General features: G+C 32.3%; 3 protein-coding genes across 3 annotated transcripts; 2 read left to right on the top strand and 1 right to left on the bottom strand.

Annotated features, from left to right (window-relative positions):
- Positions 1 to 2,321: 2,321 nt before the first annotated feature.
- Positions 2,322 to 9,402, bottom strand: LOC123211935 (peroxisomal membrane protein PEX14-like). Its single transcript, XM_044630919.1, has 12 exons — positions 9,060 to 9,402; positions 7,938 to 8,179; positions 7,787 to 7,826; positions 7,471 to 7,664; positions 5,424 to 5,613; positions 5,194 to 5,283; positions 4,175 to 4,248; positions 4,014 to 4,056; positions 3,869 to 3,936; positions 3,619 to 3,663; positions 3,470 to 3,538; positions 2,322 to 3,088 (listed from the first exon to the last, which is right to left on the bottom strand). Exons 1-12 carry the CDS (start codon positions 9,115 to 9,117, stop codon positions 2,594 to 2,596), a joined length of 1,608 nt encoding a protein of 535 aa, XP_044486854.1. The 5' UTR covers positions 9,118 to 9,402; the 3' UTR covers positions 2,322 to 2,593.
- A 4,361-nt stretch (positions 9,403 to 13,763) lies between these two features.
- On the top strand, positions 13,764 to 15,770 carry LOC123210693 (carbonic anhydrase 2-like). Its single transcript, XM_044629177.1, has 9 exons — positions 13,764 to 13,892; positions 14,070 to 14,147; positions 14,363 to 14,440; positions 14,535 to 14,583; positions 14,663 to 14,779; positions 14,872 to 14,925; positions 15,050 to 15,135; positions 15,236 to 15,341; positions 15,416 to 15,770. The coding sequence occupies exons 2-9, from the start codon at positions 14,095 to 14,097 to the stop codon at positions 15,581 to 15,583; spliced, it is 711 nt and encodes a 236-aa protein (XP_044485112.1). The 5' UTR covers positions 13,764 to 13,892; positions 14,070 to 14,094; the 3' UTR covers positions 15,584 to 15,770.
- Positions 15,771 to 22,774: 7,004 nt separating this feature from the next.
- On the top strand, positions 22,775 to 24,692 carry LOC123210874 (carbonic anhydrase 2-like). Its single transcript, XM_044629366.1, has 9 exons — positions 22,775 to 22,836; positions 23,014 to 23,093; positions 23,268 to 23,345; positions 23,441 to 23,489; positions 23,569 to 23,685; positions 23,778 to 23,831; positions 23,955 to 24,040; positions 24,133 to 24,238; positions 24,335 to 24,692. The coding sequence occupies exons 2-9, from the start codon at positions 23,041 to 23,043 to the stop codon at positions 24,500 to 24,502; spliced, it is 711 nt and encodes a 236-aa protein (XP_044485301.1). The 5' UTR covers positions 22,775 to 22,836; positions 23,014 to 23,040; the 3' UTR covers positions 24,503 to 24,692.
- Positions 24,693 to 24,783: the final 91 nt, after the last annotated feature.

The raw sequence follows: 24,783 nt of genomic DNA, 5'->3' as shown, positions 1-24,783 counted from the left end.
AATTATAAGCTATAACAAACTAAGGCCGAAAAACTATGTCCAACCCAAACTGTGATGAAATAAACTTGTTACAGTTTAAGTTTGAAAAGTCCACTTCTCACCCATATTTTAAATTTATTAATAAATTTTTTTTTTCATTTAGTGAAAAAAAATGCCATCCATTCTTAAAGATAAATAATAGTTCTCCCTCAAAATAATTAAACTTATTAAAGGCTAAAAGCACCAGAGAAGTTTGCCCCGAGAATAATAAAACATTAAAAGAATTAAAAAATAACATTAGAAACAAGAGAATAGTGTTTTAGAAACTTGACGTTGATAATAAGAGCCATGAGAAGACAGAAAAGCAGAAGAAATGTGCTAAAAATTGGAGAACAACCTAGAAAAAGTCATTACAACAATGCCAAAAGTTGGAAAACACTAACGAATGAAGTCGAAAATAGAAGAACGATGTCGAAAAGTCGTCTGAACAATGTCTAAAGTTAAAGTATAGTGTAGAAAACCCCTAAAAATATTGAAAATAAAACAATAACATGAAAAAAAAAAGAACAACTATGACCCATATCTCTTATATGTATAATTTTTATATACAAAAAATGACGTGTCATTATATAATTCGATAGTTAAAAATTAAAAATAAAATAACATCTAATCATATAATAATATATTATTATCTATGTTAAAATTATGTATGACAATTGTATATATAATATTATTGTTTTCAAAAATAAAAAAATACAAAACAATTAGGATGAAAAATAATTTGTTTGCATCAAATAATATTAATTATATTATATATTATGCAAAGTAATAAAAATATCATTTGACTGTAAAAAATAAAATAAGGCTTTGATAAATAGGTAAGAAAATAGATATTCCAAACTTAATGGGTGACATGTAGTTTCATCAAAGTTTAGGTTAGCAATTCGGCCGACAAACTAAGGTGCATGGAAGAGATGAAATGACAAGACAAGACCAGGATAAGACGAGGTGGAATCAATTCAATCTCGTGGATTTAGTGGAACTGAGGCACCTTAAAACAGATACGATGTCGTTATTGTACTCACCGAAAACGTAAAATTTTATTATATTTTGGTGGCATCCTTATTTATAAAATCAATTTTTTTCATTCATAGTAGTTGCCCGTTGTTGAAAATCAGTATTTAATCACATTTTGATTTTAAAAAACATGTAATTTTTTTTTTCATTTATTTAGAAAATCTCTAATATTTTATTATTTATTTGTAAGAGAATCAATTATAAATTACCATTCTAGAAAGTTCAAAAAAAAAAGAAAAAAAGAAAAAAACATGAATATAAACAGAAAAATAAAACACCATGATATTCACATCACATGTGCCCAGAAAGAGAAATTCAAAGAGAAGGTACTGAAAATAAATACATTTTTGTCTGATATGATTCCAACAAAAAGATTGACTCATAAATCACAGGTGTTACACGATGTTTTCACTTATAATACAGCCATTAGGCTTCTGTTTGTGACAGAAATCTGATATAGACCAATTTATCATTTTTATTACCCCATGGACGACGCTTCCATAGATTAGAAACTACTAACAGTTAACCAACCACTTATATTAATATCAAATTAGCTGCTGGTAATTGAGTTATATGGTGGGATAAGGAGAGGAGGGAGGGATCTTAATCTTCTTGAGAAATAAGATCCATAGTTGTTTCTGTTTGGCCTCTTTTGAGCTCCAAGGCACATTGAATTTAGTTTATGCCTCCAATGAATGATACTTTAATCACTTGGCCTAACAAGATAAGATCACCTTTCACAATACAATAATAATAATAATATTATAAATTTTCAATGGAGAAGGAGGAAGTTACCCAGAAAGCACTAAATGCCAATTTAGCCTATCGCCTTTAAGCAAATCGCATATTAAAAAAAAAAAAAAAAAGGCCTATGCATCCCATACTGTTCGATTAAAAAATATATTTTAAATTTTAAAACCTAAAAGTAAAACCACATTTTTTGAAACATTTTGATTGAAAGAAGCACAATCGTCAACGAGTCCCAGATACACAAAATCCTTTATTCAATATATTGTCATGCCTAACACGTAACACGTGCCCTAATTATATTCAATAAGAGAAAAAGAGAACGTACACGTGTTTACCTCTGGTTCCAGCGAAAGAGGTTGGTCGGTCAAAAACATCCACCTTCACGGAACCACTTCCTTCTTTAATATTTGATATCAAATTTGACATTAAATAGTAACACTCTGCCCAGGCACTAAAGCAAAGCCAACTTATATCACGGAATATTAAGATTAAGATTAAGATAAATGCCTGATACATGACAGGAGAAAAGAAGCATATATTCCATAAAAGTCAATGCCTTAAAATTCTTGTAGAGTATATACACAAAGTTCACTTCAATTTGCTTTCAGATACCAATTTAAAACTTTATTCTTGCCAGCAAAATCGATAGCAAAATGCGTTTATAGATGTCTAGTCAAATTTACTGTTTCATATTGATTCAAAATATTCTTCAACGACTATTATCATTCCCAAGTATATATGTATTCAGTACCTTAGGTCAAGTTGATCACATAAAGTGAATCACCTTTCAGTTACCCTCGATGCTGTGTTCTTGTTCTTCATGTATTTCACTTGCCTTTGTGGCTGAGCTCGCACCATACATCGCTTCTACTGCACCTCCAATTTTAGATATCTTCGTGATCCTCTGCAACTCATCAGTAACATCTGAATGATTAGTTACTGACTGATCACCAGTCAACTGTTCTTTCGGAACTGCTGGTTTTGGCCTTCGGATGGCTTCAGCTGCTCCTGGAATTGCAACAGGAGGTGGTTGAGGTGGAACCCATGCTCGCTGAACTGGTTGCTCATTGGTTCGCACTCCATAAGGTCCTGTATTGACTTCATCTTCATTCTCAACTTCTGTGATCCTTAATTTTTTCCGGTGCCACCAAGGCACTGGACTCTCCTCGTCTATCTGATAGTTCTGCCCATTCTCTTGAACCTTGGCATTCAAGCTTTTCAGACTTACTTGAGACTGAAGAACTTGGTTGGAGCCACTTTGGGCCTGACCAACCTCCCAAGGCTACACAGGATCAGTAAAAGACATAATCAGTTTGGGGTGAATTCAAGATTCTTTTATGCCAGCCAAATCTCAATGCAATTAGCTAAATAACATCAATTCTCATATGAATCCTGTTATTTCTATCTCTAGCAGTAATATGATGAAACCCCTACTCCAGATAAGAGGCCAATTTTGCATCATTTCAGTTGAAAATTTACTTTGGCCATCTTACATTTATGTTTTCCTTGATGTTCATCCTGTTTTGAAATATGAAACCGATAATGCAAACTAAAAATATGGCCTCAATCTATAAAATTGACCAATTCTTCAACAAAATGCATATTGCCAACAAAGTAAAAAGGTTGTCCAAAATCCATCCATAAATCTAGTGAAGAAGCAAACCTTAGCTCTAGGCACTAAGCGTGGATTTGATAATTGCTGGTTAGGGTTCGGAGGTTGATCGTTTATCTCCTGCATAAGAAAACAGAAAGATGGAGAATCACCATTGACTAGCAAAGAAGTATCACAGCTCTTTAAAGAACGTTAGTTACCCTAATGTTGGAAGGTTTCTCCCCTCTCTGGACCATCGTCATAATCTGCAATATAATTACAGATATATATATAAGCAAAACGCTTTGCAACCACAGCCAAGAATTAGATATGTGATAGGATATTTTCAGTCCATCATTTAACACAGATATGTATACAGCTAGCTAAAATATGACGAGGGAAAAAAGAAAACTTCATTTCACAGTGAAAAATAAGGATTTCTAAGAAATTAAGAGGATCACAAAAACTAACCTCCATGTATGACTTCGGGTGGGGAGGAACAGAGGGTTCCCCAATGGCTGGAGGTGAGGAAGACCTCACTGCACAGAAAATTCAAGTTAGTACTGCATAAAAGTTCACGGCCATTACAAAGATTAAACAAGGACGATCCAGCTACCTGATCGAGAGTCAAAGTTTGACTTTCCATTCACATATGGTTGCTGTGACAAAAATTTGAATTAGTACAATGTCAACTAGATCTCTAAAATTTAAATCAGAATATTTATGCTACAATGCATATCATAAAACAATCTAACGCTACACCTATTGTCAGTTCACCTTCACATTTGTAGCTGAGACCCTATCATCTTCTTGATTGACAAAAGGGACTCTCCCAGAATGAGTAGTTTGTCCTGAAATTACAAACAAACAAAGGACATACAATAAGAAATTTGGCCAAATCCCATTCACAGAAGACATATTTTGCAGAAATCTCTGTAAACGTATCAACATAAGAAGCCAACAACAAGAACTACCACAAATTTGTGTCAAACCAATTGAGGGTCATGTAGCTTAGTACATCTGAGGTACCCAACCCTAAACTCCATGGCGAAGGTACCCCACCAACCCCAATAACCAAAAAGGAAAAAAAAAAGGGTTGGGTCAAAGTTCTGCAAATGAAATGATCAAACTTAAAAACAACTAAAGAAAGAGCTACATCACAGATTAATTATTATCAACAAGACACCTGCCAAGAGAATAGATCAAAGCCAGAATAAAACATCGATAAACTTAGACATAGTCAGAGACTCAGATATGAATCTCCCTGTCAGCCCACAGCATCTGACCCTTTGCTCTAAGGCTTCCCAACACATAGGGCCTCTGAATAATTTGAAGTTGGCTGGTGTTAATTCTGATAACAAGGCATCTCAAAACACTTTATTATTATAACTTGAAAAAGAAATGAAGAAGAGATTGGGCAGGATAGATGAAAATGTTGTTGGATTCATTTGTCAAAGTGCCTTAACAACACCTTTCAGAGTTAATGCAGAATTAGGTTGCAAGTAGAAAATTGGTACAAACAAAAAATTCAATGGAGAGAAAATCCCCATTCTTAACAATGTTCCAGTAACTTTTTACAGACTCCAAATTCCCCACCCCAAAATAAAAAAAAGGAAACTATTTTTCTTCTCTAGATCCGCATTTTTTTCACAATACACTAATAATGTTTCTAGCCTCCTTGGAAGTCAAAACTGCTGCACAAAAGGCCATTGATTTGGGCAATAGGCCACCATTGTAGAACCAAAATGCTAAATGATTAAACAATATGCTTGATCCTATTGAAAGATGTAATGTACCTTCCAACTTCCTTATGGCATTACCCATGGACTTCATTTCCTTAACTTGCACATCTAACAGATTCTTAAATTCCTCAAAACAACTTTTTTCTGAAAAAAAAAAAAGGAACAAGTTGTGATATATAATCTCGTCAATGAACAATTCAAAGCAGCCAAAGAAAATAACAGTCAAAATAGTGGCAAAAGAAATGTTGCACGAATGAATAAAATTAAGACAAGTATAATCCGACCATCAATTTGTGATTTCAGCATTTCTTGGCTTGCCTTTGCCACATCAGCAGCTGAAGCTGCAGCTGCTTTGGCAGCCACTACTGCTTCTTCTGCAAAACTTGGTTTCCCATTGGTTTTCTTTGTAATGTCATCTTGTTCTTCAAGTACAACTTTCCGTATCCAAGACTTGAACCTAGGGACAAAAGTTTTCTAAAACAAGGAATATGTTAGTTAATATTGTAATCAACATTGAGCAAATTAGTATAAATAGCCAAATTTTTAAGTGAAAATTGAAGCATAATGTTAGAGTGAAAGTGTACATATGGAGGAAGACAGAAAAAGAAAAAAGAGAAAGTCCACTTGGCAGCAACAATCCGTATGACAACAGTGCAGGAGACATGAATGCTACTCAATTAACTAAGGAAACTGCAGCAAATTGTGGAACAAATGTCAACTCACCAACTAAGGAAACCACTACAGACCAAGATCGACAGAAAGCAAAAAAGATAAGCAGGCAGCAAACATTGGGAACCATCAAGTCAAGAGACACTGATGTGGCGCCAGAAGAATGGAGAAACAATGAGAAAGGAGGGGAAAAAAATTACAAAAGCCTGGAGAACGAAGGGAGAGGTAGAGAACATTGAAGAAGAAGAAGTAGAGTGAGGGAGAGACCAGCCTCTCGAATGCTGGATTAGTCGGATATATTTTGGCTTGCTACTCTTTGTTACTGGCTTGTTAATCCTTTGTATTTTGGTTATTAATCAGTTCAGTGTATGAAACAAGAGTGATTGGAGATCGAACTTTGTATTCATTTTCCAGTATAATATACACTACACACTGCAGTTATTACATTTCTGTCTCTTATATTTATCCATATACAACATCAAAATATTTGAGCAGTTAGCAAAGTTGTGATCGGATATCCGTCGGAGCTGCTTTTACTGGGAGAGTTTCTTGATTTCCTCTTGATAGAACAGCTCTAGTGACTCCTGACACCTAACACATAACCAACCCAATATTTTCTCTCCTACCTTGCTACTCATGAAACAAAAAGAAAAAATGGCTCTTCTATATGAATAACAAAAGGAAACACACAATCATAATACAACTTCCTCATTGCTCTTGTCTACTACTTCACACACACCATTCATCAAATCCATGAACTTATATTTATTAAGAGAACCAGTTATTATCACCTACATTTTACATCACAACCATTGCAACACTTCAAAAAATAAAATGATATTGTTTGGTCTAGTTGATTTATCAGCTGTTTAGCACTGTGTACTGTATTCATGGAAATGGTTGTTTTAGCCTGTGTACACTATTTGTTGTTGAGAATCTTGAACGTGAGTACAGTACACTGCTGTAGACACTGTCTTCACACAGTTTGAACATATTCACCAGTATGACTGGTTTAAGTGTTCCAACCAAAGTAAAAAATTCTAGAACCACAAGGTATGAGGGGTATTTGAGTGCTCAACAGTGTTAACTGCTGCAATTCAAGTGTTCTCTGGCACTGTGCAGGAATAAACTCTAGACCACTAAAATTAGCAGAATATGTGTTCATGAACATGGAAAACTAATTTTTGGCAACAAATTAAGTCTCTTTTGCATTTCCAACATAAAGAACTATAAAAATATACACTGAACCGTTCAAAATCCTCAACGGAAGTGCTAGAACCACAGGGTTTAAGCAGCATATATATGTTCTACTGGTGTTACAATGCTAAAATCCAAGCACTGAAAGAATGACAGTTCTTGTGTTATCTTGCAATTTTTTAATTGGCAAATAAGGCTATTTTTGTCTAACCAAATTGCAAAAGACCATGTTAAGAGAGAAAATATGTGAAGAGCATGTTTCAATTTTGACCTATAAATGTGACCATTTAGGGTAATTTCCCTATGAAATACTTAGGAATTCAAATTTACAGTATACTGTTATATATGAGCAAGGCAAAAGGATATCCACAAAAGCAACCCATCAAAAAAGGGAATAAAATATGAAGGATAGGCATTAACATCTCCAACTACAAGTTTTATAGAATGTAAATGAGAAATTATTACCTTGACTAAAACAACAGTTCCAGCACCTGCAGAGACCAGAAACCCAACAGCAAGAACAGCATGATACCAGTTAAACTGGGACATCATTGATGTCCTCACTGGTGTAAGGACACCAGCAGAAGCAGCTGTTGCATTTTGCAAAGTTTGTGTTGTTGCCTGTGGCTGAACGTTAGGAAATGATTTCACTTGTCCATCTGTTCAATTTATATTTCAACATAAAATAGAATCAGCATTACAAGCTTCAGCCAAACTCTGTCAAACCCAATAAGTGCACTGCCAAAGACAAAGCTCCCACTTTAGTACCAAAGTTCATTACCTTGATTAATAGCAGTCGCCTGTGCACTTGGGGATGGATCCTGAAAATATTAAGGGAGGAAACAATAAATAGTAACAAATAAGAGACAATGAAAGGTTTATGAAAGAATTCAATGTAATAATGAGAGAACCAAAATAAATCAGTTCATTACAGGTACACGCCGAAATGCTTCATCTATCTCCTCTTTTGTGAGGCCCTTCTTCTCCAGAAAAGATCGTCTATAGATAACAGGCGAACCCCTAACTTTAGGGTGTGAAAGGAATTTTACAGCATTCTGCACTTGCTCCTCCCTCATAGGTTCTGAGTTCACAAACACTGATGGAGAAGAAATTGGTTTAGCAGTATCTCGAGCATCTTGCCGTGCCTCATTTGCTGGTTGTGCTATTTCCGTAGCTGAATGTTAAATAATAAAATAAAATATGGAGAATGGTTATCCTTGACCACAAAATCCAATTATACATATGCAAAATAGATCCACAAACAAAAGAATTTCCATAATTTATGTTGATGCAATTTCAAATCCAACTCATATGATACTAAGGGGATGTTTGATTTGGGTAATGTTTTATTATCAAAATTGAAAAATTATCTTGAAGATAGGTTTCTTTGAAGATTAATAGGTTTAAATTATTACTGTGTTTAATAAAATTTAGTAAAAATTGATAAATATAAATAATTATTGTGTTTGATGAGAGGTAATCTTTTAACATCTAAAGTTTATACCATTGGTAATAAAAGATTACCGAAATTTTTTATTAATTATAAACTAAATAATAAAATATACATTATCAACATAATCTTTATGAACCCCTGACCAAACTCCCTTAATAGTTTTGCAATACGATTACGCCTAGTCATAAAAGATTTTCATCTCAAATTAAAATATAATTTCACACGAACCAAAATCTTTCTTTCCGTCTCATTTGCACCTACTTACCTCCATAACTTAAATATGCGTCTGAATTGATTGTTGACAAGCAACTGGCATCCTTGGATGGAATATCAAGATAATCTATAATTCCGTCGTCTTTTTGCAATGATTACCATTTCAGAACAGTCCACTAAGTAAACAAACTACTAAACTTCCATATAAGCCGTAAATTAAACTATTCAAGTCATAATCCAATCGAATTTCGCTAATTCAAATTTCTAGTTCTTTTCACTTCAGCCTTGGAAACAGAAATAACAAATAAATTGCAACCGAAGATAAAGTTACAGATTAAAGATAAATATAAGTTTGAACATTGACCAAAAGAAGAATAAGAAAGAGAACCTAATTTTGGAGGATCATCAGCCGGTGGATTGGTGGGAGGCGGAGATTGAGTCGCCATAGCACTCCTTTCAGCAATTGAAATGATAGGGGAGGGTTAGTTGAACAAAAAGCAAGTTAAAGAAAGAAAAAGCGCGAAGTGAAATGATAGTGGAAGAAGTGCTTCCGAAAATGAGAAAGGTGAGTGAAGTCAGAGGTGGTTTTTGCTCATCCCGAAGCTACGATTGCTAACTGCACAGGCCGCGATGCTCACTTCACAGCTTTACTACCCGGATGGAGCCAAAAACCCACAATTCTTTTTAATTTTAAAGTGCAATTTGAGTTGAGACTGAGACCGATTGATTCTAATGGAAAGAAACACTAGAATTGAGCTCGAGTTAAGGTAAGATAAGATTGGATTTGGACCTGATAAGCCTTTGTTGGGCCCAAATAGATTTGTAAGTTAAGGGCTTCATAATAATTTAATAATAAAATATTATAAATTCGATGAATAAATTTTAAATTACAAATAAAATAATATTTAATTGTAGGCCAAAATACTATTTCCCACCCAAGGTATGTTGCAATCTCAAGTTTTCACCCTTTAACTATGAAAATACCAAATACCTATCTATGAACAGTTAAAATTAACGGTAGTAAGGGTAAAATCGTTATTTTTTCTATAATATTAAAAAATAAACTAAAATATAATCTATTTTTGCTCTCCTAAATTTTAAAAACTAAAATTTTCCCTCAGTCTAAGTTTAAAAAAATGGCAATTTCACCCTAAGGTTTAGTTTTGAAATCTCCGACGACATCTCCAACTCCATTGTCGATGACCTCTCTCTCCCGAAGCATCCTCTCCTTTCGATGATCTCTTTCCTCCTATTTGGATGCCCGATCGGCATCGGAGAAACCTTGGGAGATGAAGAACTTCGTCGGGGAAGACGAAGTTCTTCGTCTTCTCAGATGAAGACAAAGTCGTCGTCTTCGTTCGGGAAGACTATTATCTTCTCAGAGGTCTTCTTCTGGGAAGGCGACCGTCTTCCCAGACGAAGACGACAGCTTCGTCTACGTCTTTGTCTGGCTTCGTCTTCCCCGACGAAGTTCTTCGTCTCTCAAGACTTCTCCGATATTGATCAGACGTCCAAATGAGAGGAAAGAGATCGTTGGAAAGAGAGAATGCTTCGGGAGGGAGAGACCGTCGACAATGGAGCCAGAGATGTCATCGGAGATTTCAAAACGAAACCCTATGGTGAAATTGTTATTTTTTTAAACTTAGGCTGAAGAAAAATTTTAGTTTTTAAATTTTAAGGGGGCAAAACGAGATAAAATTTTCAAGCGTTAGAGTTCTGTTAAATTTAACTGGTCATGAGTGGGTAAACGATATTTCTATAGTTAAAGGGTGAAAACTTGAGATTGCAGCATACTTTGGGTGGGAAATAGTCGTTTGGCCTTAATTGTATAATAATACAATTATAGATTGTTTAGGACAGAACATATCATGCTTATAAGTCATGTCATGCTAAAACCCACTAAAGGTGAAGATTGTATTTATTTTTGTTCGATAATACTGTAATATTTTATTATTTAATAATTCAACAATGTTATGTCAATAACCGAAAATGAATTATTACACTTAATAAAACACCCCTTATTAAATATGAGATACACGTGCAATGCTTTCATTGACCACCGGACGAGAATAAGGCCAAAGTCATAGTGAATAGCTAGGCATTAAAATGAGACACTAACATTGTTGATGATATACAAACTCAAAACACGGTTAATTATTTTATCAATAAAATTATATGTATATTTTTTTTATATAATTTAGGTACATAAATAATGTATTATTATATAATTAGATGATTTTAGATTAAAAATAAAAAATATTTAATCATACGAGGACACGTCATCTGTATATTCAAATTGTGTATAACATTACCCTTATTTTATTATATGTATACTAATAAAATTATATGCATATACTTTTGAATATATAAATATATACATATATGATGTATCATTATATGATTAAGTGTTATTTTATTTTTTTAATTCAAAATCATAAAATAATTATATATCATATTTAATAATGAAAAATTATGATGGGGGGTCCTTTTTTTTTAATTTAAGTAGAGATTTCCCGCCATTTCCAGTTTGCCAAAGGACATATTCCTACCCAAGGTTTCTTGTAATCCTAAATTAATGTTCATTAATTTTTTAAAACTCAAACTCTTACTTGTAAATTATTAAAATTAACAAAATAAGTCAGTTTTAAGATAAAATTATTGTTTAACTAGTAATATATTAAAAATAATAAAATTTTATCCATTTTTTCCTTAAATTTAGAAAATTAATAATTTCTCTCAAAATTAAACTTTGAAATATTACATTTCTTTCGTTAGAGTTCCTTTCTTTTCTTTCTCCCCTTGTTTGATGTCGTCTCTAACTAGCTTTTTTCTCTCCCTTTTTCTTCCCCTTTCTCGACATTGTCTTTGGATGAAGAAGATTAGTCTTCGTCTGGAGACGAACCAAAAAAGGGGAGGGACAAAAAAAAAACCCTAAGAAGAAAAAATAATATTTTAAAGTCTAATTTTAAGAGAAATTATTAGTTTTTTAAACTTAAGAGAGCAAATGGATAATATTTTATTATTTTTAATATATTATTAGTTAAATAATAATTTTATTTTTAAAACTAATTCAATTTATTAATTTTAATAACTTATAAGTAAAAATTTAAATTTTTTTATATTTAATATATACCGGTTTGACAATGTGACAACCCTTGGTGAGAATAAGTCCTTTGACCTATCCAATTCTATGAATGAAGTTACAATTTATGTGATCTCCAAATTCTTACACGAAAGAGAATAGGATTGATTGTTGTCATTTGAAGTTACAATTTATATATATATATATATATATATATAAATAATATAATTAATCTACCTAATTCATCATCTTTGATTTTGACTAACATGAATAAATTATTTCTTCATAAACCATGTGAATCATGCATGAGTTGTCCTCTCTTTCCATTTATTACTTTGCATAATAATGATAATAATTATGAGCTAGGTCTCTTTCTCTTTCCATTTATTAATCATGAGGTAAGTCTCGTTCACATACATGCATGCGTGAACAAAGCCTTATTATGCATGCATATATGTGAACGAGACTTACCTCATAATTATTATCATTATTATGCAAAGTAAAGAATGGAAAGAGAAGACAACTCATGTATGATTCACATGGTTTCTGAAGAAATAATTTATACATGTTAGTCAAAATAAAAAATGATGAATTAGGTAGATGAATGATATGTGCTACCTACTCCATTCATAGTTATCACCTAAATAAATTATATTTAATTTCAACCCTAAAATTTAATCTCAAAACCCAAATGGGAATTCAGCAGAATGGAGAATTTGCTCTTTGAACCCGTAATATATATATATATATATATATATTATATAATTTAATTTATTCAAAAATAGACCGATACTCATATCTAAAAGTGGATATGAATTGATTAAATTCAACTCAAGTTCAACGAGCTAACATTAAAGACGATTCAAATTTGATTCGAATGAAAATTATTCAAGTTTGACTTAAATTATAGTTTATATCTATAGTTTAAATATGTGACTCAAATTTATAGTTCAAATTTGTGATTTATTAATAAAATGACGTTGTTTAACAATTACTTAACATGATTCAAATCAAGCTACGAGTTAAGTTCGAATTGAATATACCCATTTACTTAGCTTGTGAGCCAAACCGAACTGAACTTTCTTTCATTTAAATTCAATTTGGTCTTAAAATGGATCAAATCTTTTAATTTGAATTTGGTTCAAATTTAAACTAAATGAATTTGAATTAAACCGAATTGAATTGAGTCAGTTTTGGAGCTCGAATCAACTCAATTCAAATTCAACACTACTCATATCATCTAAAATATTTATGTAAAACTTTAGATAAGATTAAATGACAATAAGTTCTAAAATATAAACAGGTTACTATAAAATGAACAAAAAGTAATTAGAAAAAACTCACTCGATATATTCAAAGAACAAAGAACGATATAGAAATTAAAAATTAATGATATATATATTTATATTAGTACCATTAAATTCTATATCAACAAGAGATGAATTAAAATGCAAAATTCAAATTGGGTCCGCCCTTCCATGTGATTTTAATATCACTTACAGTAATTTATGAACTTTTCCGTATATATCTGATCATGTAAGAAATTGGGTGCCCACAGAAATTCAACTGTCGAACCCTTGTATGTTGGTAATTAGTGTTAAGTGATCTAGCTTCAAAGCATTAATGGCGGGCAAGAGATGCTTAATTTCCCAACCATACAAAGTGCTAATCCCAACTGCTTCATGCCAAATAAATACTTAAATGCATGGCGATCAGTGGAGAATGAAGATAGCAAGGTCCGAATTAGCAATCAATGAACATTTGTTTAGTCGTGTTCTCTCCTGGGAAGATTTTCCTTGGAGATTACGAAATTGCTTTGATGATTCATAATTTTAAATTAGTCAAAGACAAATGATATAAAATTTGTATATAAACATGCATAAACGTCAATGTTTATTTCGTACAGACAGAGAGTTTGTTCGAGTATGGATTTGTCTTTAGCAAATGCAAATGGTAAAAGAGCCGTGGGTAGTTCTCTTTCTAGACTTTGAATTTAGAATGTGGAACGTGAAAAATGTTTGAAGTTAGCGGAAGCTATAGCTAGAAGGCTTTAAACTCGATCAGCCTATAAATAGGAACCTGCGATTGATGCAACTCATCATTCAGTTCTATTAGTCTTATTGAAAAATATTCGAAACAGTGAGTTCGAACATATACATTTACGTTTCTTCGAGTTCCAAGATCAAAAACCTTTTGATTTTATATAGAAGAGAGATTTGTTTCATAATTGTTATATGATCAAGTGAAGCCTCGAGAAATAGTAGTGGGTTTACATATATTCATGTTTATATGATTTCCTGTTTCTTAATTTTGCAGAACCGAGGCATATATTTTTACTCACATGGCTAAGCAATATACGGAGGATCTCATTTCAGGGCTGAAGAAGGATCTCAGGTTTCAGTTTCACTATATATGTAAAATTTCACTATATATATATATATATATATATATATATATATATAACATTATTTAGTATGTATGTATATTCATGCATGGCAATTAGTCATGTATGATTCATACGTTGAATGTGATGATTATTATTATATTTGGACTCTGAACATGCATCTTCATTATTTTCTTAACATTTTGGTAAGTTTTAACGTTTGCAGAGACAAAGAGGAGCGAGACGATAACGCAGTTGAAAGGATTAAAAATGGCTTCATTCGTTTCAAGACCTGCAAATTTGAGTACGATGCCACAACTACTCTTGCATGTGCTAGCTACTCCTTTCAACATTTTCACTAGTGTAATTTGGTTATGAATTTTTGTTTTTTTTCGCAGCAAATGCCCAAAATATTTTCAAGAACTTGCCGAAGGCCAACATCCTAAGGTACAACACTTATGATCCTTGATGGATTGCTTACGCTGATCTGCATTATCACTTCTGATTGAGTCAAAACGATGCGCAGTTTCTAGTATTTGCGTGCTCAGACTCCAGAGTAAGCCCCTCTCATGTGTTGGATTTCCAACCGGGAGAAGCCTTCATGGTCCGCAACATCGCTAACCTGGTTCCCCCTTTTGATCAGGTGAATTACTTTCTCAAAATATTTCCTCATCGATTAGCACAAATCTCTCTATATAGCTTTACCCATTTAAGCTTGTGTTGTTTGCTGGACAGTTACGGTACACGGGGGTCGGCGCAGCCATTGAATATGCTGTTTCAAGTCTTCAGGTGGATTCACTTTAAAATTCTACATTAATTAATAAAGGGTTTAACACTTTTTGTTTCTTTTTAGCATCTGATTAAGAAAAAAAAAAAAACAGATTTTAACATTAAAAATAATGAACATGAATAGGTTGAAAATATCTTGGTGATTGGACATAGTCGCTGCGGTGGGATAGAAAGGCTTATGTCCTTTCCAGAGAATGGATCTGCTCCTTTGTAAGGCTTTCATTAAACACAATTCAAGTTTTTTTTTTTTTTTTTTCAATTAGTTTAATTTATTTACAAACTGGTTTAACCTATTAAACGAGATCTGCAGTGATTTCATTGATGACTGGATGAAAATTGCATTACCTGCAAAGCTCAAAATCAAAGCAGAGCATAGCTGCCTATCATCTGAAGAACAAAATGCACTTTGTGAAAGGGTAAACCTGCAGTTATATATAAATTAATGACGACACTTAATTTTCTCATTAATTAATGCATAAATATGACGCAGGAAGCTGTGAATTTGTCATTGGTGAACCTGCTTTCTTATCCATACGTTCAAAAGGCAGTGGCGGACCAAACTTTAGCATTGAGGGGTGGCTACTATGATTTTGTGAAGGGAAGTTTTGAGCTTTGGCAATTGAACACAGAACTCTCTCCTCCTATCATTATACCATGATTATCAAGTCTCTCTTTCTGGGGTCATAAATCACCATGTTAAATCCTCCCTTGTTGTGTTTTAATTCAAAGTTTGTGTTGCTTTTGGCCTTTATTATGAATAATCATTCACTTATGAATGAAGTGGAGCTCCTTCTCCATATTTCTACCTGAAATAATAATAAAAAGGCATATAAGTTTCTTATCAATCATGAATATGGCTCCTCCTTTACTAGTTCTTTAATTTTGACGGTGAAAATCAGAAGTCTCATTGATTCATTTATTTTTCCACAAAGCACTGCAATCCATTATTTATGATTCTTGAATCAATGAATTCATAAGTAATAAATTCATTTAATGGAAAAAAATTCCGGTGACTTAGAAAGAGAGTTCCTACTTTGTGTTAACATTTGATACCCAAACTAGGTTGAAACAATGTTTTTCCGCCTACCAAGTTTGAAAACTCTATTTTTCCATTCATTCGTATTAAATTAAAACTAATTCGATTCGCACTCATTAATAGCGCCAAGAAATGTCAATAATTAAAATTAAACTCTGATAAGCTAAATTAAATTAAATTAATTTGGGTAATGTTTTATTATCAAAATTGAAAAATTATCTTGAAGATAGATTTCTTTAAAGATTAATCGGTATAAATTATTATTATGTTTAATAAAATTTAATAAAAATTGATAAGTATAAATAATTATTATGTTTGATAAGAGATAATCTTTTAATACTTAAAATTTACATTATTAATAATAAAAGATTATCAAAAATTTTTATTAATTATAAACTAAAAAATAAAATATACATTATCAACATAATCTTTATGAACCCCTGACCAAACTCCCTTAATAGTTTTGCAATACGATTACGCCTAGTCATAAAAGATTTTCATCTCAAATTAAAATATAATTTCACACGAACCAAAATCTTTCTTTCCGTCTCATTTGCACCTACTTACCTCCATAACTTAAATATGCGTCTGAATTGATTGTTGACAAGCAACTGGCATCCTTGGATGGAATATCAAGATAATCTATAATTCCGTCGTCTTTTTGCAATGATTACCATTTCAGAACAGTCCACTAAGTAAACAAACTACTAAACTTCCATATAAGCCGTAAATTAAACTATTCAAGTCATAATCCAATCGAATTTCGCTAATTCAAATTTCTAGTTCTTTTCACTTCAGCCTTGGAAACAGAAATAACAAATAAATTGCAACCGAAGATAAAGTTACAGATTAAAGATAAATATAAGTTTGAACATTGACCAAAAGAAGAATAAGAAAGAGAACCTAATTTTGGAGGATCATCAGCCGGTGGATTGGTGGGAGGCGGAGATTGAGTCGCCATAGCACTCCTTTCAGCAATTGAAATGATAGGGGAGGGTTAGTTGAACAAAAAGCAAGTTAAAGAAAGAAAAAGCGCGAAGTGAAATGATAGTGGAAGAAGTGCTTCCGAAAATGAGAAAGGTGAGTGAAGTCAGAGGTGGTTTTTGCTCATCCCGAAGCTACGATTGCTAACTGCACAGGCCGCGATGCCCACTTCACAGCTTTACTACCCGGATGGAGCCAAAAACCCACAATTCTTTTTAATTTTAAAGTGCAATTTGAGTTGAGACTGAGACCGATTGATTCTAATGGAAAGAAACACTAGAATTGAGCTCGAGTTAAGGTAAGATAAGATTGGATTTGGACCTGATAAGCCTTTGTTGGGCCCAAATAGATTTGTAAGTTAAGGGCTTCATAATAATTTAATAATAAAATATTATAAATTTGATGAATAAATTTTAAATTACAAATAAAATAATATTTAATTGTATAATAATACAATTATAAATTGTTTAGGACAGAACATATCATGCTTATAAGTAATGTCATGCTAAGACCCACTAATGGTGAAGATTGTTTTCATTTTTGTATGATAATACTGTAATATTTTATTATTTAATAATTCAAATAATGTTATGTCAATAACCAAAAATGAATTATTACGCTTAATAAAACACCACTTATTAAATATGAGATACACATGCAATGCTTTCATTGACCACCGGACGAGAATAAGGCCAAGGTCATAGTGAATAGCTAGGCATTAAAATGGGACACTAACATTGTTGATGACATACAAACTCAAAACACGGTTAATTATTTTATCAATAAAATTATATGTATATTTTTTTGTATATAATTTAGATACATAAATAATGTGTCATTATATAATTGAATGATTTTGGATTAAAGATAAAATAACATTTAATAATGTGATGACACATTATCTGTATATTCAAATTGTGTATAATATTGCCCTTATTTTATTATATGTATACTAATAAAATTATATGTATATACTTTTGAGTATACAAATATACACATATATGATGTATCATTATATGATTAAGTATTATTTTTATTTTAATTCAAAATCATAAAATAATTATATATTATATATATACATATTTATATATTCAAAAGTTTGTTCGTATAATATTGTTCTATGTATAATGTTTTACAAATTCTTGTATTTAAATTAGAAATAAATATTGAGAACAAAAATGAAAAATTATTATGGAGGTCCTTTTTTTTCAATTTAAGTGGAGGTTTCCCGCCATTTCCAGTTGGCCAAAAGACATGTTCCTACCCAAGGTTTCTTGTATCCCTAAATTAATATCCTTTAATTTTTTAAAACTCAAATTCTTACTTATAGATTATTAAAATTAACAAAATAAATCAGTTTTAAAATAAAATTATTATTTAACTAGAAATATATTAAAAATAATAAAATGTTATCTTTTTTCTTTTAAGTTTAGAAAACTAATAATTTCTCTCAAAATTAAACTTTGAAATATTACATTTCCTTTGTTAGAGTTCCTTTTTTTTCTTTCTCCCCTTGTTTGATGTCATCTCTAATTGGCTTCTTTCTCTCCCTTTTTCTTCCCCTTTCTTGACATTGTCTTTGGACGAAGAAAATTCATCTTCGTTTGGAAACGAACCAAAAAAGAGGAGGGAGAAAAAAAATAAACTCTGGGAAGAAAAATGTAATATTTTAAAGTTTAATTTTAAGAGAAATTATTAGTTTTTTAAACTTAAGAGAGCAAATAGATAATATTTTATTATTTTTAATATATTACTAGTTAAATAATAATTTTATTTTTAAAACTAATTTAATTTATTAATTTTAATAACTTATAAGTAAAAATTTAAATTTTTTTATATTTAATATATACCAGTTTGACAATGTAACAACCCTCGGTGAGAATAAGTCCTTTGACCTTTCCAATTCTATGAATAGAGGTGTCGATGGATCGGGCTGGGCTAGCTCAGGCTCAACGCATCGGGCTAATGGGCAGGGTTAGGCTTAAAGCTCAAACAGTAATGGGCTTTCAGGTCGGGCCGACCCATTAATATATAAAGGTCTAAGGCCCGACCCATATAAAAATGGGTCTTAAATGGTTCGGGCTGGGCCGGGCTTTAAATATTAAAAATTTTTAAACAAAAATTATTTTTTAAATTATAAAACATAAATAAATATATACTATGATATTATTTAAATGGATTGAATTTATTTGATACTTGATCTATTTATAATATTTTGTAATGATAAAATTAAAATAAAATTAAAATTATAAACACAAAAAATTATTATTTATGAATTCAGATATTTTCTGAAAGATAATTGATGAGAGAAAATGAGCTTGAAAATATAATGAAATAATTAAGATTGAGAGATTTGTAAGTGAAAGTGAAAATAAAGAAAAATTGAAAAGGTTTATGTAAAAATAAATAAATTAATTAAAAAATTAAAAAAAATGAAGGCCAAGGCTTCTTCTAAGCCTTGCTTCCCTCTCCCTAAAAAGGCTTCTGCTGCCTTCTGTCGCAACGCAGAAGGATACACAAGGCAGAAGCAACCAACACAAATTAAAAAAAAAAAACATTTTTAAACAGTATCGGATCGGGCCGGGCTAACCCATGGGCTTAATATTAAAACCCGAGGCCTAACCCAATAGGCCTAGCCCGATATGCTATAGTATCATATCAGACTTTCTCGTGCCATGCTTTTTTTTTGTGCTTTGTGTCAAACCTCCATTCGATCTGACCCAAATGACGTGTCTATCTATGAATAAAGTTACAATTTATGTGATCTCCAAATTCTTACACGAAAGAGAATAAAATTGATTGTTGTCATTTGAAGTTACAATTTATATATATATAGATATCATTAATCTACCTAATTCATCATCTTTGATTTTGACTAACATGTATAAATTATTTCTTCAGAAACCATGTGAATCATGCATGAGTTGTCTTCTCCAAGGATTGAAAAACTGGACCAGACCGACCGGTCTAACCGGTTGGACCATGAACCGATACTGTAAACGAGTACTGTAGAAGACAAAACCGTTTTAGCTTGGAAATTGGGTTAGACAGCGGTCGAACCGCCGGTTGGCACCTGAACCGCGGTCCAACCCGGTTTAGGGTGTTTCCGGTTCAAAGTTTTGCATATAAAATAAAAGTTTTATTCCTTTCTGCTTTCTTCCTCCTTGTTGTGCTCGCAGAAGAGCAAGCTCCGTTGACTGTTAATTAATGTTTAATAAACAACACTACCACCATTTTTATTAAGTTCTTAAAATGAATCCCTTCTCCAGCCAATTGCATTGAAGGGAGACTGAATTGTTCAAGCTGCTATTATTATGAAAATAGATTTTGATGGGAAAACATTTAAAAAAATATTGACATATTTCAGCTGACCCTTTACAATCTTAACCATTTCTCCTTCAATCGGCAGTAAAATAAATAAAGGAACTGCACTGGTTATAAGAAAAGCTTAAGGTTATTTTATGTGCTTTCCTTTTCTACATTCTTCCCAAGAATCTAAAGGTTACTCAGTCCTCAGATATCCTTTATCACATTGAACAATACAAACCCAATCTATTCTTGCTAAGAGAAACCCAAGGGATCCAACATATAAAGCAGGGGCCATTCATACAATAAACTTTCACCACACAGCACATATCCGATGACCTCAAGTTCAATAAGAAGGAACTTAGGCAACTATTAAAACTTGTACTTTTCATATTTGTTTATTTATTTTGAATGGTCTAGGGGAAGAGTAAATAACTCATTAAAGAGTAGACATCAGTTGGCCAACAAAACCCCTAGATCTTAATGAAGGAGATTGATGTCAGGTCACTTGTCTAACTTCTTACTGAACTCATCTGCCCTTATGTTGCTAAACTTTATTTAGTCTGCAGATAAAAATAAGTTTTATTACTAATTAAGTTAATGTTTAATAATTCATATATTTTGTTAATTATGAAAAGTATATATAACATAAAATTTAGTATGTAAAATATATATGATTAAATATAATTTTTTTAGATTATTATATATAACTAGAATTCCGGTCGAACCGATCAGTCCAAACGGTCTAATTGATTCGATCAAAACCAGTATTTAAAACGATTTTTATTCTGATCCGATTTTAAAAACTTTGGTCTTCTCTTTCCATTCGTTACTTCGCATGATAATGGTAATAATTATGAGGTAAGTATCTTTCTCTTTCCATTCATTAATCATGAGGTAAGTCTCGTTCACATATAGTATCTTTCTCTTTCCATTCATTAATCATGAGGTAAGTCTCGTTCACATGCATATATGTGAACGAGACTTACCTCATGATTAATGAATGGAAAGAGAAAGATACTATATGTGAACGAGACTTACCTCATGATTAATGAATGGAAAGAGAAAGATTATTACCTCATATTATTATCATTATCATGCAAAGTAATGAATGGAAAGAGAAGACAACTCATGTAGGGCTGGACTCGAGCCGAGCTAGCTTGAGCTCGAGCTCGGCTCGGTTCGAGCCCGAAACAAGTCGGGCTCTGCTCGGCTCGATCGAGCTCGAGCTGGCTCGGATTGGTTCGATATATTTTTTTTAGAATTTTTTATACAAAACGACATCGTTTTGATCCATATATATTAAAAACGATGTCGTTTTGATATGAAAAACGGGTCAAACTGAGCTGAAAACGAGCCGAGCTAAACTCGAACCGAGCCGAGTTGAGCTCGAATCGAGCTCGAGCCGAACTAAACTACTTAGTTTAACAATTATTTAACATGATTCGAATGAGTTATGAGTTAAGTTCGAATTGAATAGACCCATCTACTTAGTTTATGAGTCAAACCGAACTAAACTTTCTCTCATTTAAATTCAATTTGGCCTTAAAATGAATAAAATCTTTTAATTTGAATTTGGTTCAAATTCAAACAAAATGAATTTGAATTAAACCGAATTGAACTGAGTCGGCTTTGGAGCTCGAATCAACTCAGTTCAAATTCAATACTACTCATATCATCTAAAATATTTATGTAAAACTTTAGATAAGATTAAATGACAATAAGTTCTAAAATATAAACAGGTTACTATAAAATGAACAAAAAGTAATTATAAAAAACTCACTCGATATATTCAAAGAACAAAGAACGATATAGAAATTACAAATTAATGATGTATATATTTATATTAGTACCATTAAATTCTACATCAACAAGAGATGAATTAAAATGCAAGATTCAAATTAGGCCCGCCCTTCCATGTGATTTTAATGTCACTTAGTTATTTATGAACTTTTCCTTATATATCTAGTAATATAAGAAATTGGGTGCCCACAGAAATTCAACTGTGGAACCCATATATGTTGGTAATTAGTGTAAGTAATCTAGCTTCAAAGCATTATTGGCGGGCAAGAGAGGCTTAATTTCCCAACCATACAAAGTGCTAATCCCAACTGCTTCATGCCATATAAAAACTTAAATGCATGGCGATCAGTGGAGAATGAAGATAACAGGGTCCGAATTAGCAATCAATGAACATTTGTTTAGTCGTGTTCTCTCCTGGGAAGATTTTCCTTGGAGATTACGAAATTGCTTTGATGATTCATAATTTTAAATTAATCAAAGACAAATGATATAAAATTTGTATATAAACATGCATAAACGTCAATGTTTATTTCGTGCAGACAGAAAGTTTGTCCAAGTATGGACTTGTCTTGAGAAAATGCAAATAGTAAAAGAGCCGTGGGTAGTTCTCTTTCTAGACTTTGACTTTAGAATGTGGAAATATTTTTCTCGTGAAAAATGTTTGAAGTTAGCGGAAGCTATAGCTAGAAGGCTTTAAACTCGATCAGCCTATAAATAGGAACCTGCGATTGATGCAACTCATCATTCAGTTCTATTAGTCTTATTGAAAAATATTCGAAACAGTAAGTTCAAACATATACATTTACGTTTCTTCGAGTTCCAAGATCAAAAACCTTTTGATTTTATATAGAAGAGAGATTTGTTTCATAATTGTTATATGATCAAGTGAAACCTCGAGAAATAGTAGTGGGTTTATGTATATTCATGTTTATATGATTTCCTGTTGCTTAATTTTGCAGAACCGAGAGGCATATATTTTTACTCACATGGCTAAACAATATACTGAGGATCTCATTTCAGGGCTGAAGAAGGATCTCAGGTTTCAGTTTCACTATATATATATTTAACTTTATTTAGCATGTATGTATATTCATGCATGGCAATTAGTCATGTATGATTCATACGTTGAATGTGATGATTATTATTATATTTGGACTCTGATCATGCATCTTCATTATTTTCTTAACATTTTGGTAAGTTTTAACGTTTGCAGAGACAAAGAGGAGCAAGACGATAACGCAGTTGAAAGGATTAAAAATGGCTTCATTCGTTTCAAGACCTGCAAATTTGAGTACGATGCCACAACTACTCTTGCATGTGCTAGCTACTCCTTTCAACATTTTCGCTAGTGTAATTTGGTTATAAAATTTTTGTCTTTTTTCGCAGCAAATACCCAGAATTATTTCAAGAACTTGCCGAAGGCCAACATCCTAAGGTACAACACTTATGATCCTTGATGGATTGCTTACGCTGATCTGCATGATCACTTCTGATTGAGTCAAAACGATGCGCAGTTTCTAGTATTTGCGTGCTCAGACTCCAGAGTAAGCCCCTCTCATGTGTTGGATTTCCAACCAGGAGAAGCCTTCATGGTCCGCAACATCGCTAACCTGGTTCCCCCTTTTGATCAGGTGAATTACTTGCTCAAAATATTTCCTCATCGATTAGCACAAATCTCTCTATATAGCTTTACCCATTTAAGCTTGTGTTATTTGCTGGACAGTTACGGTACACGGGGGTCGGCGCAGCCATTGAATATGCTGTTTCAAGTCTTCAGGTAGATTCACTTTAAAATTCTACATTAATTAATAAAGGGTTTAACACTTTTTGTTTCTTTTTAGCATCTGATTAAGAAAAAAAAAAAACAGATTTTAACATTAAAAATAATGAACATGAATAGGTTGAAAATATCTTGGTGATTGGACATAGTCGCTGCGGTGGGATAGAAAGGCTTATGTCCTTTCCAGAGAATGGATCTGCTCCTTTGTAAGGCTTTCATTAAACACAATTCAAGTTTTTTTTTTCAATTAGTTTAATTTATTTACAAACTGGTTTAACCTATTAAACGAGATCTGCAGTGATTTCATTGATGACTGGATGAAAATTGCATTACCTGCAAAGCTCAAAATCAAAGCAGAGCATAGCTGCCTATCATCTGAAGAACAAAATGCACTTTGTGAAAGGGTAACCCTGCAGTTATATATAAATTAATGAACATTATTATTTAAGCTAATGACGACACTTAATTTTCTCATTAATTAATGCATAAATATGACGCAGGAAGCTGTGAATTTGTCATTGGTGAACCTGCTTTCTTATCCATACGTTCGAAAGGCAGTGGCGGACCAAACTTTAGTACTGAGGGGTGGCTACTATGATTTTGTGGAGGGAAGTTTTGAGCTTTGGCAATTGAACACAGAACTCTCTCCTCCTATCATTATACCATGATTATCAAGTCTCTCTTTCTGGGGTCATAAATCACCATGTTAAATCCTCCCTTGTTGTGTTTTAATTCAAAGTTTGTGTTGCTTTTGGCCTTTATTATGAATAAGCATTCACTTATGAATGAAGTGGAGCTCCTTCTCCATATTTCTACCTGAAATAATAATAAAAAGGCATATAAGTTTCTTATCAATCATGAATATGGCTCCTCCTTTACTAGTTCTTTAATTTTGACGGTGAAAATCAGAAGTCTCATTGATTCATTTATTTTTCCACAAAGCACTGTA

Source organism: Mangifera indica, chromosome 3, assembly GCF_011075055.1.
Source record: "Mangifera indica cultivar Alphonso chromosome 3, CATAS_Mindica_2.1, whole genome shotgun sequence".
NCBI lineage: Eukaryota > Viridiplantae > Streptophyta > Magnoliopsida > Sapindales > Anacardiaceae > Mangifera > Mangifera indica.
This window is presented reverse-complemented; position numbering and strand designations above follow the sequence as displayed.

Excerpts from the sequence above, each read along its gene's own strand:
- LOC123211935 (XM_044630919.1), bottom strand. The coding sequence starts at position 9,117 with ATGGCGACTCAATCTCCGCCTCCCACCAATCCACCGGCTGATGATCCT. Across the intron at positions 8,180-9,059 it reads TGATGATCCTCCAAAATTAG|CTACGGAAATAGCACAACCA; the intron begins GTTCTCTTTCTT and ends TTTAACATTCAG. Across the intron at positions 4,057-4,174 it reads TCTCAGCTACAAATGTGAAG|CAACCATATGTGAATGGAAA; the intron begins GTGAACTGACAA and ends TTTTTGTCACAG.
- LOC123210693 (XM_044629177.1), top strand. The coding sequence starts at position 14,095 with ATGGCTAAGCAATATACGGAGGATCTCATTTCAGGGCTGAAGAAGGAT. Across the intron at positions 14,441-14,534 it reads TTCAAGACCTGCAAATTTGA|CAAATGCCCAAAATATTTTC; the intron begins GTACGATGCCAC and ends TTTTTTTCGCAG. Across the intron at positions 15,136-15,235 it reads GAGAATGGATCTGCTCCTTT|TGATTTCATTGATGACTGGA; the intron begins GTAAGGCTTTCA and ends CGAGATCTGCAG.
- LOC123210874 (XM_044629366.1), top strand. The coding sequence starts at position 23,041 with ATGGCTAAACAATATACTGAGGATCTCATTTCAGGGCTGAAGAAGGAT. Across the intron at positions 23,832-23,954 it reads ATGCTGTTTCAAGTCTTCAG|GTTGAAAATATCTTGGTGAT; the intron begins GTAGATTCACTT and ends GAACATGAATAG. Across the intron at positions 24,239-24,334 it reads AAAATGCACTTTGTGAAAGG|GAAGCTGTGAATTTGTCATT; the intron begins GTAACCCTGCAG and ends AATATGACGCAG.